General features: G+C 32.7%; 2 protein-coding genes across 5 annotated transcripts; one reads left to right on the top strand and one right to left on the bottom strand.

Moving 5' to 3' along the window:
- Nucleotides 3,726-10,235, top strand: LOC18613262 (peptidyl-prolyl cis-trans isomerase). Of its 4 annotated transcripts, none has more exons than XM_018113838.1 (14): nucleotides 3,738-3,953; nucleotides 4,637-4,725; nucleotides 4,868-4,922; nucleotides 5,312-5,400; nucleotides 6,070-6,094; nucleotides 6,218-6,256; nucleotides 6,342-6,459; nucleotides 6,567-6,727; nucleotides 6,823-7,162; nucleotides 7,253-7,398; nucleotides 7,749-7,953; nucleotides 8,086-8,412; nucleotides 8,495-8,575; nucleotides 9,530-10,235. In XM_018113838.1, the coding sequence occupies exons 2-14, from the start codon at nucleotides 4,648-4,650 to the stop codon at nucleotides 9,885-9,887; spliced, it is 2,022 nt and encodes a 673-aa protein (XP_017969327.1). In that variant the 5' UTR covers nucleotides 3,738-3,953; nucleotides 4,637-4,647; the 3' UTR covers nucleotides 9,888-10,235. The 4 variants fall into 4 exon arrangements, with proteins under 4 accessions (XP_017969329.1, XP_017969327.1, XP_017969326.1 ...); XM_018113837.1 differs by having other exon boundaries at nucleotides 3,741-3,953; nucleotides 8,083-8,412; XM_018113839.1 differs by lacking the exons at nucleotides 3,738-3,953; nucleotides 4,637-4,725; nucleotides 4,868-4,922 and having other exon boundaries at nucleotides 6,185-6,256; nucleotides 8,083-8,412.
- On the bottom strand, nucleotides 10,707-15,353 carry LOC18613261 (2-methyl-6-phytyl-1,4-hydroquinone methyltransferase, chloroplastic). Its single transcript, XM_007050397.2, has 3 exons — nucleotides 14,599-15,353; nucleotides 13,771-14,077; nucleotides 10,707-11,134 (listed from the first exon to the last, which is right to left on the bottom strand). Exons 1-3 carry the CDS (start codon nucleotides 15,159-15,161, stop codon nucleotides 10,979-10,981), a joined length of 1,026 nt encoding a protein of 341 aa, XP_007050459.1. The 5' UTR covers nucleotides 15,162-15,353; the 3' UTR covers nucleotides 10,707-10,978.

Here is a 15,465-nt window from a genome sequence, read left to right as displayed (position 1 = left end):
TATGAATAACCAGGCACGGGACCCTATTCACTCAAAATCGCATTGAACAGTAGAAATTATAGGGGTGTAATGTGATTGATGAAAATTATATTTCACATAAAGAATTTTTGGCTCATATAAGTTATAAACTTCACCAATATTATGTGATTTATGTTTCATTCTCTTTAGGGTTGGTTCATAGTTTAAAAAGCACCGGTCACGATACATTAGACTCAAATGAAATTTGACCCAACAAAAACTTCCTGTAAAACCTTATGAAATATGTGAGGGATTGTTGGAAAATAGTATATTTCATAAAGTTCAAACAACCCATATAGTCAAGGTACAAAATAGGTGAATGCTTTATATATGAAAGCCCATTATGGACTTATTGCAAGTAAGGAAAAAAGAGTGGGCTTACGTGCACACGAGATTAGGCCAAGCTTTGAGAAAATGCAAATTTTCCCTTTACACGTGGGCTAGGCCCAAGTGAACTTTTTGTACCTTGGTTTAATTTTTTTCTTCTCAGCCTATAGTAGTTGAAATAATCCTAATGACTGAGTCTTTTAAGCTTATCTGATTTAGTCTTATTCTTAAACGTTAGAATATTTAAGCTTATTAGAATATTTCCTTAGATATTTCTTAAACGTTATTTAATTAAGTCTGTTTTTAAACATTATCTGACTCAAAAATTTGTTAAATGTTATTTGACTCAGCAACTTAATTTTCTCTGATTTTACATTGACTTTATGTTGATTTTATATAATGTTTAACTTTCTGCTCTACTGATAAATAAAGCCTACCTACCTCAGTCACAAACACACCAATCCTCTCATCTCCTTTGAAGATTCCTCTAAGCTTATTTGCATACTCTTTCTCTGTTTTCCTTTCTTTTCCTACTAGGTTTTATTTTTCCTGTAAAATCTTTCTACTATTCCTGCTACCTTTACTAGTTTGTGCAAACTATAAGGAAGGGTTTATTGAATCTTGAAAGATAACTGCTACAGTCCTTTAACTCTAAGTCTTGTACTCTAAAAGGGTGAAAATTATCCTTAAGGACAGTGATATCATGCTTCAGACTTTTTACTATTTTACTTGCTTTATTAAATTTTCAATTCTTTCTCAGTTTAATATTGATATAATATTTAAGAAAATTTTTGAACTATTCAAGAAAATTTAAATAAATTCTTATGTTTTATTGTGTTTAATCAAAAATTGAACAAAAAAATTACTTATAATTAACAATTGATTAACTGTTCTTAATCAAAATACTACTTGTCATTATATGTCATGTGACGCTGATATGATATACCGACATGTTATAATTAATGATGATATGACATGTTGATGTGACATAATTATATGATCACTTGACATTTTCACTCTCCACATTAGTGTTTTATGAATGTAAAATGACAAATGATCTTTTGACTAATAATAAGTAACCAATAACTAAATTTAAAATAAAAGTACAAAGATTTAATTGAAACAAATAAAAGCATATGAATTTATTTGAATTTTCTTAAACAACTCAAGAGTTTTTTTAAAAATTGTGTTTTTATTATTTTAGTCAAAATAGGATGTAACTTAAATTTTTTAATTAAAACAATTGATAATAAAACTATAAATTATCATTAATAAAACTAATGAACTCAAATTAAAGATTATCTTTATGTAAAAATCATTACTCTTATTAATTGTATTTATTAATTTTAATCATTGATTTTTAAAATTAAATAAAATTCAAAAAAATGAATTTTATTTGAATAAAATAATAAACAAATTTTAAAATAAAAAAATTTAATGACTTTCACAACGTGTTTAGTTAGGGGAATAGAATAATCATTCCACTCTTTTTCTAAGCCTTTTCTAATAACTTGTTTGCTTCATATGAATGGTCATTCATCGAAATAGTTAGGAATGTCAATGGGTAAGTACCCGTTAATTTCGAAGGACCCAAACCCTAGCCTTATTAAATATCAAATACCTTAACCCTATTAACTACCTAAATAATTTTAAAAATTACTACCATAACCCTAACCCTAATACATTCCCACTACCCTATAATTACTGTAACTTGTTTAAATACCCGATTAGATAAAAAAATTATTAAAATATTTTTCATAGGTACCCAATTACCCGAATTCAANATGAGTTATAATTTTTGTAATGTTAACATAAAATAGAAATTAAATATCTTTATATTTAAAGCATTTATATATACACACACACACATATATATAAAATATTTTAATATATATAAAATAGTAATTATATTCCTTATAAATGAATCTAATATATATAAAATATATATATTAAAGTATATAAAGTATATATATTTAAAGACATTACAAGTTAATTAATAATAATAGTTTCATGAATTAATTTAATTATTTATAAGGATTTGTTCTTAATTTTTTTTTTTTAATTTCATGAAATTAAAAAACATTTAGGTTCCAAAACTATCATGATCTCAAAAGTTTTCTTTAAGTATATATATTATAAGATTATATAAACAATGGTGTATATATATTATAATTAATAATTTATAAGTCATAATTTTTGTAATGTTAATACAAAATAAAAAGTAATATATTTATATTAAAAGTAATATATATATATATATCTTTTATAATATGATATAATATTTAGATTATTTAAACATAATTAACAATCTAATTTTTTTTAATTTAAATATATTAATGTCATCATATTAATAACTAGAGTAACCATACTTTTCATAAATTTGTTAAGTTTTAATTAAAGAATTGCTTGTAAATTTGGTAAAAATTATAAATTTTTAATTTAATTATTAAAACAATAATAAAATATTTATAAATAGTAATCGAGATTCGAGTAATAGGTACCCAATAAGTGGTACCCGAACCCGATACGAATAGTAAAATGACTATTTGAATCCCTCTCAAACTCAGTTATAAGGTACCTTAATCTTATATAATTGGGTCAAGTATTCGTGAGTGCCCTATAATTAGGTACCCGTTATCATCCCTAGAAATAGTCCTTCCTAAAGAAACTTGAATAACTATTACCAAAAGAGACTTCGATAATAGCTATTTCAAAAGTAGGGGAATAGGTCAAAAACTTTATTAGGTAAAATTACTTTTAAATAAATTTAAAAATTACCATCATATATAACATAGACTTTTTTTTTCATTTTTCATATTTTCTTTCTCTCTTTACCTATCTTTTACCTCTCTTATTCTCTCTTTAAAGTCCCTCAACGAAAGGTGACGAGTTCGACGATTACGGGAAGCATCGATTGACGTTTCCCCCTCATATTCAGCCACGAGGAGCACCAAATTGGAGCTCCATTACATCAGTCGCATTTTTAGTAGTCAATTAATTAAAAATATATATAAAAATAAACATACTAAAATAAAAAAAAGTGAAAAATTAATATTTTTACTTCAAAATTAAATTATTATAAAAATTCATATTTAAAATTTTAATTATATATTTTTAATATATTAAAAATAAAATAATAATATATTTAATAAAAATATTTTTATAATTTATTTCTTATTTTTTTATTATTAAAACTATTCTAATCAATCAAACATTAAAATAAATTATAATAACAATTCTTATCTTATTCTATTTTTATAAATCAAATTATATAATAACTATTCATTTTATATTATATTTTTATAAAATAATTATTTTATTTCATAAAGCAAAACTTTTGGATGAACTTAGAACCGAACGGTAAAGAGATAAGACAAGACCAAACTCAAATCTAAGATGTTTACGAAACTGACGTCACCAAAAAAGGAAAATGAAAAACCAAATGAAGTGCTAGACTGCTAGCGCTAGCCGCTAGGTAAAATTTCTCAACAAAGAAGCTAAGCATAAGCAAGCAGCCAGCCAAGTCGAACGCTCTCTTCGTGAACCAGTAATTATCGCCACCTTTTTGAGTTTCGAGTTCACCCAGCTCGAGTTGCGGCTCTCCCCAGGTAATCTCAAGTCGCTGCCTTTGTTCAATGCTCTGTAACTTCTTCTTCTAGGGCTTGTTCAGTATCTACTATGATATCCATTTTTGTTTTCTCGATAGTAGAATATCTATGTTATATGTTACAAGCATTTCAGATAAATTAAGCGTCTTTTCTCCTAGAACAAAAATGAAAGATATGGATGTGAAATTAGGGTTTAGGGTTTTTGAAGTTTCCGTACTTTTGTTGTGATGCGTTAAGTAAATTCTTAAGACATACATTATTTAGTGGTATTTTGGACAGTTTTTGTGATAATGGTAGAGAGTGTATATCGTTTTTTTTTTTTGTAGATTTTTACGCAGGGCTTGCAGTATTGGTTTGTTTTCAGGAGATAGATCGTGTGTAGCTTGTGAGGGTGTTTGTTGAGTGAATCTGCGTTTCTTTGTTCGCAGAGTAATTAACTAATTGAAAATCATTTTTGTTGTTGGTATGAAAGGGGTGAATGGAGTTTCAAATGCTTTGAATTTTAAGGCTTGTTTAAAGTATATGGGCAACGGGAAGCATTGCCCTTGAAGCTTGTGAATGTTTGATATATGAGAATGAAGTAGGATTTGATGTGCCCTCCCGTCACAAAATGGAGCCTCTTTTCTGTTCTGCATTAGAGTATTTATGTACTAACTTTGAGGTGCTATTTTGGCATTTTGTAGTTTGAGGAGAGATGAGTAAGAAAAAGAACCCTTTGGTATTCTTAGATGTGTCAGTTGATGGAGATCCAGTGGAAAGAATTATTATTGAGGTAAGCCAAAAGCCAACTGATGGATTTTTACTTGTTTGTTGTTTTCTATTCTTTCTGGGAAGGAATTTGGAACTCACCCAAGACTAACACTTCACAGTAAGGATAAAGATAAAGGTTTTTTTTTTTCCCTCCAAATGAACAGCTTTTTGCAGATGTTGTTCCTAAGACAGCTGAGAATTTCCGGGCACTCTGTACAGGTATCCCTGAAAATTTATAATGTTCATTATAATTACAGTTAACTGGTGAGCCTGCTATAGTTCAGTTGAATTTTGTGCTTACACTGATTGTCGTCTTTTTATTACAGTGCGTCAGTTTTGATGAACCAATTATCAATCGTTTGTTTGAGGTCTTTATAGGTTCCTTTAATGTCTCCAGTAGTGTAGTCCAATGATAAAAGATTTAATAATCTCATAAGTCTTTAATTTGACTAGGGCAAATCACATAAAGCCTTGCTTGAGAGTTTCCTATCTAATAAACTATTTGCCTTCATTTGCTACGAGAAGATTCAACTTCACATTTTTATTCTTTAATTTTTTGCAAACAAGTGTGTTATGCTTCGATTTTTCTGAACTGTGTCAAACTGTAGGTGAAAAGGGCGTTGGCAAATCTACTGGGAAGCCATTGCACTATAAAGGATCATTTCTTCATCGAATAATCAAAGGATTCATGGCCCAAGTATGTTACTTGTCCTTTCTATAAACCATTTTTTAAATCTGAGGAATGTTTGCTATGAGGATTGTTCTTTCATTTTTTTTGTAGTATATTTTAAAAGTTCCTACTCTTTGTAGTGATGTCATACCAGTGATGCAATATTCTACTTTTAAGGAGCTATAGGTTTAGTTGGCTTCCAATTTTACTATTTCTGTCCTAATATCTTCATTCTGCCAATGGGATGCTGATTTCTCATCTCTGCAGTGTGCTAAACATGTATCTGCTTGGTCTAATGTTATATAAGCATTTTAAAACAACCTCTGTCCTGAAAGAGTAAGGTTAGAACTTAAATATCTTACCTGTCAATTAATCATTAGAAAATGTTTCAGAGATCTCTGAATTTGGTAATTTCTTTGCTGAATATCAATTGATAGATCTTAGTGCTATAACCTGATTATTTGAGCGTTGTGTTCAACACCTTGGTGCTTGATGTTGCTAGAGATTAAACTGGTTAGTTGTCATGGGTGTCCGCAGAGTGACTAATATTAGAGAAAAACTTGTTTTTTGTCTTCCTTTTTGCTTTGTAGGAGGTGAGGAGCAGAGCTAGTATCTACTAATTTTACCTGTATAAGTATTTACCTGGCAGCTCTAATGTTGTCCATTTTTTTTTTCTGTTTTATGATGTTTCTACAGGGTGGTGACTTTTCAAAGGGAAATGGTATGCTTGCACATTCCAATGCATGGAAATTTTGTTTTATTTGTTTGAGTGAACACAGAGTCTTTGCTTGACATCTAAATGTATGCCCAGACTTGTAAGGAAAGACCTTTAATTGGTTTGCAGGCACTGGTGGAGAAAGTATATATGGAGGGAAGCTTGTAGGTAGGCCTTTGCATGTGAGTACTTTAGTGTCTTATGACAGATTCAGTTAAAAAATTTAATCATCAAAGTTTATGTTTCCTTGCAGATGAGAATTTTAAACTGGCTCATGATGGACCTGGTGTTCTCTCTATGGCGAACAGTGGTCCAAACACAAATGGATCTCAATTCTTTATAACATTCAAGCGCCAACCACATCTTGATGGGTATTTGACTTTTGCTTATCACTTATGTACCTGTTACAACCCCAAGAAAGATGAAACTTTTCTATATTGCCTAGCAATGGATTTCTCATTTGCTGACTGCTTGGCAGGAAGCACGTTGTTTTTGGAAAGGTAATCAAGGGAATGGATGTTTTGAAGAAAATTGAGCAAGTAGGAACAGGTGATGGGAAGCCTGCAAAACCTGTAAAAATATCAGACTGTGGTGAAACCTCCAAAAGTAAAATTCAGGATGCTGTTGGGAAAGCAAAAGGTACTGCTGTGTGGACTTAAGCACTAATGCAGTGATGTCTGGATCAGTTGCCAATTTTTCATTATGTTATTTTCACCATGGTTATTCTTTTTCAGGAAAAGGGAAGAAATCAGGAAAAGTTCCTTCTTCAGATAGTTCTGATGGGCAAGCTAGAGGAAGAGGCAAAAACTCTCTGAAGGATAGAAGGAAAAAAAGAAAGAGGAGATATTCTTCATCTGATTCATACAGCTCTGACTCTTATTCTGATTCCTATTCTTCAGATTCAGATACTGATGTCTCTGCATCTGAGTCAAGTTCCTCTAGTGATGGAAGAAGGCACAGGAGAAGGAGGTCAGCAAAAAGAAATAAGCAGCAACGTGGGAATAAGAGGAAGGATGGGCGAAGAGAGAGGAAAAGAGGTCGGCAAGAAAAACGATCAAAGCGCAAATCCAAATGGTCTGGTTAAAACCTGCTTTCAATGACAATCCTCCAAAATCCCTCCTGCTTCTTACTTTGTTATGTTTATTGATGATGGTTTTATTTCAGGAGTTCAGGTAGTTCAAGTGACACTGAGAGTGAGAGTACAAGCACTAGCAGTGGCAGTGATGATGAAAAGGCTGGCAGTCGTCGTGTTTCTACTCATGCTAATCGTATTCCCAAAGATGCTGAAAATGAATCACCACAGAACCTTGGTATTCCATCCTTTTTTGTTTTAGCCTCTACTGTTTTATTACATCATTCCTTACTCTAGCTTTCTGCAAACTCTCATGCATGAGTCTAATGGCACTTGAGTTGGGCATTTTAAAGCTTTTAAGCAACATCGACCTTCTTTAAATGCAATGTTGCACTTTTACTCAAATCGTTACTCTTTTCCACCACCCATGTAAGGGTACATTTAGCAACTCATCTACTGGCATTATTTGTTAGTATAGGTGACATGTAACACAAAATATGCTTATTGAGAATGGGATTGTGAATAAAGTATGCAGGCATCTTAATATTAAACTGTGGGTTCAACTAACGACAGATTGTGATGTTACAGATGCGGAGAAGAATCAGCCAAGCCGACTTTTTGGGAAAGATGCTAATGCAGGACAAGGAAGGAAAAATGAGTTGAAGGTGATTGAGGACGACACATCCCATGAAGAAGGTGAATTGTCACCGAAAGGTGTGGATGTTCCGAACAATGGTCATGGCAATAAGGCTGCTAATCAACGTAACTATCTAGATGGCTCAGACAGATCAAGGTTTCTGTTTTTATCTAACTCCACTTGCGTATTTTTTTGGGTTGTTTTCGTCATTTTGACTTTCATGTCTTTACTGAAATCTACTTGGTAATTTTATTGACAATGTTTCTTTTACCATATGCCTCAAAGAAGTGTAAGTCCAACCCTTAAGCGGAGGCCAAACAACCATAGAAGCAGCCAAAGCATGAGTCCTTCCAGGAAATCTGTTCTGCAGAACCGGGAAAGGACTTCACGTAGTCCACTGGGTAGTCCTGCAAGGAAAGCCTCTGCATCTAAGCAAGGACATATTTCCTCAAGAAGTCCATCTCCAGGTGGCGCGTCAAAGCGCATAAGAAAAGGTCGTGGCTTTACTGACCGCTATTCCTTTGCACGTCGATACCGTACACCTTCTCCCGAGAGTTCGCCTCAAAGATCCTACCGTTATGGTGGAAGAAATTTTCAAAAAAGAAACCATGATAGGTAATCCCAACGTATAATTTGACTAGAAGGATGCTGCTGTTCCCCTTTTTTAAATCTTAATCTTGTTTTCTTTTTGGTGAAGATATTCAAGCTATAGAAATCATTCTGATCGCTCCCCCAGCAGACGTTATAGAAGCCCTCCAAGAGGCCGTAGTCCCCACAGGTTTTCTCTCTCTCTCCCAGTCGTGTGTATTTATGAATACTTTGACAAAATTGTCTCGCATAGCCATAAAATTTTTCTACTTTCATTACATTACATGTAGATTCATTCTGGATGATATTCACCATCCGCAAGCAGCCACTGCTCTAGTCATTGTGTACTTGTTTTCTTAATTGTTCATCATGAGGGCTCAAATCTGTTTTGCATCAATTGATCATTGCTTCCCTTGCGTACCTGACTACCTGTTTCAGCAAATAATATTCATAAAATTTTGAATGTAAGCTTTAGTTACAGAAAAATACTTTCAAATCTAAAATATCTAATTTTGACAAATTAGTTTAATGTATGATTTTGCCATCAAAACTTTCCCACCATATGTTTGAGCCATCCTAACTTCTATATTTATCTAAAGAAGGAAAAAATCATTACAGAATAACCTTTATCTCATTAATTTCCATGCCAATTGGCTAGTCGGTGTGATGTGGGAACAAATGCTACAGTTAAGAGCAGACTTTTATAATACACAATGTAAAAGATAAAGGATGAATATTATTTTATAAACTCAAAAAAGAAAAAAAGAAAAACAAATAGAAGAATTCCAAAAATAAAATAAATTGTTAGTCATTTTTATCTTTAATATTTATCCCTAAAAAAACTGAAAATTGCTTATAAAGCTATAATTGAAAAGAATAATATGGAAACAAGAAAAAGAAAAGGAAAAACACTCAAATGCATTCCCATACCATTTCATGAAATATGAGCTGATTCAATGCCATTGGTTGAAGCGAGTTGAAAAGTTGGACCATCCATTTGCTTCTTATCATTAATCTAAGTTTGCAATTGATATTGTTGTTTTTCCTCTATAGATTGTTTAATTTTCTAGTGAGTGGATCTGTTGTATTTGATCGGGAAACAATTTATGTTGTTTAATTTATATACTTTTCTGTTCATTTACAGATATGAACGCAGAAGTAGAAGTAGGAGTGTTTCTCGCAGCCCAGTTGGTTATCGGGGGCGATATAGAGATCATAGTCATAGCCAGAGTCCTATTCGAAGTCCTACTCCTAGAGATAAACGACCTGCCATAAGTGAGGGGTTAAAATCTCGTCTTGGTCCTCGAATGGATGATCAACACTCCCCATACAAAGACAGATCAAAGTCCAGGTCCTCTAGGTCAAGGAGTCGTGGTTCCTCTCATTCTAGATCTCCAACTATCTCAACACCAAGACGTCGGAACAGAAAATCATCTTCTCCTAGCATGTCAAAATCTAGCTCACCTTCTGGACAGAGAGGATTGGTGTCTTACGGAGACTAAATCTAATTGATCAGGCTAAGAAGCCTAGTTGTCTTAATTGCATTCGGTTTGCAACACCAGTTGAAGAGTGTGGGAGGGCATGCCATTTTATATGCAGTTATCAGTTTTCAGATATAATCAGATTGTCGTCGATTTAGAGTTGCAAAATAGTTTTATTTATCTTTGAACATGGAAATAGACTTCAAGAGCTTTTGCCTGAAACAGCAAGAGATGCATACTTGGCGATGCATATGCTAAGTAGGTTTGAAACTTTAATGTTGCATTTCAGAACTGCAATTGTTTTCTATCGTGATTTCCAGTGTCAGTGGCCATCAAATAATTAAACTTTGTTTCTGTGGTATTTTCTTATTTTACATCTATTTAATTTCAATGAGTAGTAAGGAAAGATGTCTAAATCTCAAGTTGATAAATAAGGATGTATCTGACACTTGAAGCATCAGCTATAAATACTTAGAAACCGTAGTACCTCCTCTGTTATGAATTGATGTTTGTGTTTTCCTGGGTGACTGATCTTCTGAAAATAGTAGAGACGTTCACTAATTTTACCAACCACCAGCCTTAAAAATTGTACATTTTTCTTCTAGAGAATATACAATTCCAAGTTATTAAGCAGATCAATCTAGTATTCCAAGCATTTCTTTTACCATAAGTATGATCCTATTTCAACTCTTAAGACTGTTGTTAGTGACAGTCGAATCTGTCATATGTTTCTGTCCTTTCTCCTTTTTTGACACTTTTCCATGCTCATACGCCTTTTAACAAGATCAAAAGAACCTCCACTGCAAACAAATTAGAGGAAGTATTCCAGGCAAGGGAAAGTACAATAAATTCTAATCTCCATGCACAATATTAAAACCCCAGATTGGGAGTCACAAGCATTTGCCAATTACCCTTTAGTTTGTTACAGAAAGCCGATGTGCTACATGACAACAAGCTTGGAGAGCAGAGTAAGAAGAGGGTAAACTAGTTGATAAAGGTAGGTTTATTTGAGTTAACGCAAAACGCCCATGTAGCTAGCACTTGTCTAACATATTTACATATAACCAAAGAAAATATACGCAACTTAGAAATACAGCAGCTCCAATCTCTCTTTAGATTGGTTGACCTTCTGGTACAATTTGATCTTTGACCCACATGTAGATAGGAACCAGTACGTAATACGTTGCTGCCATAGCACCCAAGATGAAGCGCAGGAGAAATACAAATGGATTTACCGGTTTGGATACATCCTCTGCCTTAGGGCCAAGCTGCGCAAGAAAAACACCAGCCATTAGAAAAGAATGATAAATCAAAATGCAAACAAGTTAGGATTATACAACACAATAGAGCTCATGTCCACATGAAATGCAAATTAATTCAATACAAGAAAGATTTACATGAAGACTGTTTTGTGTCAGTTGCATGGGAATTCATTTTCACCAGTTGGTGCCAAATGCAAATAAATACAACATAAATAGGGAGTGAAAAGATTTATTTTAAATAAAATGCAAGCTTTATTTTTTAATTTGCTCGAGCCATGACTCAGTGTTGACATCATTATAAATATATGACAGTGGTTACATTGAAGGCAGTCACGAAGTTTTTTCTGAATGGCAGCAGTCATGAAGTTAACAGCAATTGGAAAATGGAGCGGACCTGAAATGAAACCAAGATTGTGTATGTATCTACACTAGAATTGACAGCCTCTATAATCCAATATCATGTAAAAACGGATACTTCTCTTTATTGTTGCATTCAAAACAATATGCACATAAAGTGAAACTAAGGACGGCTCAATAAATTCAAAAGCCTAAAACGAAATATTCCATAAGAACTTCTTTTATTGAAATTAAAAAAATTATTAAAATTTTATTTTTCTAATGTTTTGAGATGCAAAATTTTTATATATTTTAAATGGCTAATACAAAATCAACAATCAAAATTTTTAATTTAAATAAATCAACTATCACATAAAATAAAAGCAATATAACAATATAATATAAATTCTAAATTAAAGTAAAAAAATCTGTAAATATTAGAACAATAGTACCTAATTGTTGAATGCTTATTGCAAACCGTAAATGAGACTCACAACTTTATGAAGATAATAACATAACAAATTTCTTGTGTATTCTTTAGAAGAAAATTAAAGTTAAAAGGAAGAAGGAAGAAATAGCAAATAAGAAAAAAAAAATTCAAAAGCATATATTATACATTGAAAAAAAAATTAGTTTTATATATAAGAAAAAAAAGTTGTTAAAAATCATTAAATATGTTGATTGAAAATAAAAAAAATAAGTAAAAAAAAATAATTGTTGAAGATAATTAAATACATATAACCATTAGTTGATTAGAAATAATATAACATTCTAAAAATTAGAAAGTGATAAAAATTTGAAATTTATTATGCACATAATTAAGAAAATAAGAAAATAGATGATTTTATTAATTATTTTTTATTTTTATATATTTTTAATATAATTAATTATATTATAAAACTATAAAACCTCCCCAAATTGGAGGCCTAAAGCCCTTGCTTGGGTGGCTTCACCCAAGGGCAGGCCCTGAGTGGAACTGTTAATAAGTATTAAAATTTCTATAATTCTTGTAACTCAGGAGGTACGGTTTTATGCCCCTTCTGTTATGTACGTCGACTCTCATTATTAATAAAACTTTAACAAAGTAGCTGGGTCCTGCGAGAACTTCTAGCATAAAAAAAAAAAATCTGTACAGTTGGTTATGGACCACCGAGATCAGTTCCATGCTTATAGCTCTGAAGAATAACAATGCATTCTTTCCATTCCTGAATCAAGCATCAGTTAAAAATGTATCCTCCCACCTAAAAGACTAAAAGATCAGGTAATCTTATGGACCAATGAAATCAGTTCCATATTCTACAGCTCATAAGAATAACATTGCATTCTTTCTATTCCCAAATAAAGCATCAGTTAAAAATGTATCCTCCCACCTAAAAGACTAAAAGATCAGGTAATCTTATGGACCAATGAAATCAGTTCCATATTCTACAGCTCTGAAGAATAACATTGCATTCTTTCTTTTCCCTGAATCAAGCAACAGTTAAAATTTCTTTGAGTACCATAAAGATACATGGATTTATTTTGAAAGTTAGATATCTAAGAACTGCATTAATAAGTCTTCCTCATGCTATTATCATTATTCAGGAACATGAATCCCAAAATGGCAGCAAGTATAATTTTTGTCAACAAATACTATTTCTACATATAATGTCAGAATCACTTTTCAGCAATTGCTAAAATGATTACTATCATTGTTTTTCTTCTCAAGTGAACTTGTAAGTTTAATATTTATTGTAGAAAAAAGAATAAGCAACCTGCAATATTAAAGGTTATATTTAACAAAACATCAAAAGAACAACTACATGCTTTTCACTAACATGGATGCTAGCGTGCATGCACACAGACACACAAATAGAGACAAAGAATATCATAAAAGAGAGAAGGAGGGGGGAGGGGGGAGGGGGAGTGAGTGATGGTTATAAGTTACCATTAGAAAAAGTATATTCATTATGTGACAGAGTAAAATTTTATTTATTTATTTACTGGCGGGTAACTAAGAGTTTATTCTAAGCAAAGGCAGATTAGAATTTCAACATCTGGGAGAAAAGAAAATTGAGGCTTTACATTCTCTGATAAGTAATTGTAGCTTATGAGTCCTTAAACTGAAGGCTAACATAGTTGTTTAACCAAATTTTAGGGGAACTGTGTACAGTAGCACAACTACAGATTTCGAGTCTTTGGCTCATAGTTTTGGATGTATACAATAAATGCAGACATGTGCTCATGGCGCACAAACAGAGCTTATAACTCCATTTCTATATGAAAAGCACCTCAATAGGGAACAAATTAACTAAATGATTGAATACCTCCAAAGGAGAGTCCCCAGATGCAGGTTTAACACCGGTCACGGAGCACCCCATGATCAACCCATGTCGGCGAACTCCACGATACCATTTAGGGCCAATCCTTTTGAGTTGGACATCCTTAAATCCAGCCTTTTGAAACCACTCGATGTACTCTTCCTCCTTTGGGAAAAGCATCCAAACATCTGCAAAGAATTGAGACAACCAAAATGTAGGGTACACAGGACCAATCAAGCAGGCTTTTCCTCCTAGTTTCAACACCCTGTATGCTTCCTTGATGCCTCGTTGTGGATCTGGCCAGTACTCTATGCTGAAAGAGAAAAAAGCATAATCCTGGTAAGAAACTTTATCAAGTTACTATCTCCTCCATTCTCCCCTCTCTCCAGTTCAAGACGAATTATTCATGCAAACCAACTAGCAAATCAAACGTACTTTTATTTGTATAGACTGTATCTGAGATGCCCCATTTGACAATAATATCTTTTACACCATTTAGTAGGAAATTTGTAGAATTATATGACTACTCACAAGGGAGGACAAAACGGACAAGCACCAATAAAGAAAAAAAAGAAAAAAGCACTTATGCACTTACACGTACATATTTGCTTTGATACCAGTAGCATGTCAATTACCAACAATCAATATATCAAAGAGGAAAGGAAAATAAGAGTAATCTATAATTGCAAGACCAATTAAGCTATCATGCATAAAAAAGAGCACCAATCAACCACAAACCAACCACAATTTTACATCTTATTAAGAAAATATGTAGTCATCGCATTTCAAGTAAATAAATAATCCCACAACACCAAAAGGATTGCAAAAATGTACCTCCCAGCGGACACATATCTATCCGCGTAATCAGTAGGAAAGGGGAGATCTTCTGCATCACCTTCAATTATCTTGCACTCCTTCAGCGGCTCCTTCTGCTTAGCCTTGGCAAGCTGATGTGGAGATTGGTCAAGAATTGTAACATTCTTAGCATCCACATGCTTAACAATACCCAAAGTAGTGAAACCAGTTCCACCACCAACATCTACAACTATCATGTTCCTGTCATTTAGATCAGCTGGCTCAAGTGCATCATCTCTCATGTCTTCAGTCCAATGACCAGGGTTTATCACATGGTCATAAACAATTGAGAGGAATCTGTAAAACCAAAAAGCTTCCTTTTTGTGTTGTATAAATCTTGGCTGTGAAGCTGGCCTTGATGCTGATATGCTGCCCTTTGGGGTCATTGCTGTTCCTAGCCTGGATATTCTTCCACTAGACACTAAACCCACACTGGAAAAGTGTTTCCCATGAAAATATGACCCCCAAAAACCATTCTTGTTAGGGGTTACCCCTCTGATGAGAGTGAAGTTTCCAGCTCCATTGAGCATGGAAGAAGCCATGGATTAGGCAAAGAAGAAGTACCCACAAATTAAAAAGTTGCAAGATTTGAACAAATACCTACTATCAAGAACCACCAAGCAAATCTGGCGGTTGCCTCGGTTATGGGCGGGGGTTAGCTTATCAGTCAGGTGAAGACAGAAGAGAAGAAAAAGCTAGAATAAGGGTGGGTAAACAACTAACAGGGCCTGGTTTGACCTTTTTTTCAAGTTAAAAGTTATTATAAAGTTGTTATAAAAAATAATAATTTTTAAAATTAAATTAAAATTATTTGATAAATTTTTTTATAAATTTTTTATATGTTAT

Source organism: Theobroma cacao, chromosome 1 (assembly GCF_000208745.1).
Source record: "Theobroma cacao cultivar B97-61/B2 chromosome 1, Criollo_cocoa_genome_V2, whole genome shotgun sequence".
Classification (NCBI taxonomy): Eukaryota; Viridiplantae; Streptophyta; class Magnoliopsida; order Malvales; family Malvaceae; genus Theobroma; species Theobroma cacao.
The sequence above is the reverse complement of the archived record's forward strand: the minus strand, read 5'-3'. Positions and strand labels throughout refer to the sequence as shown.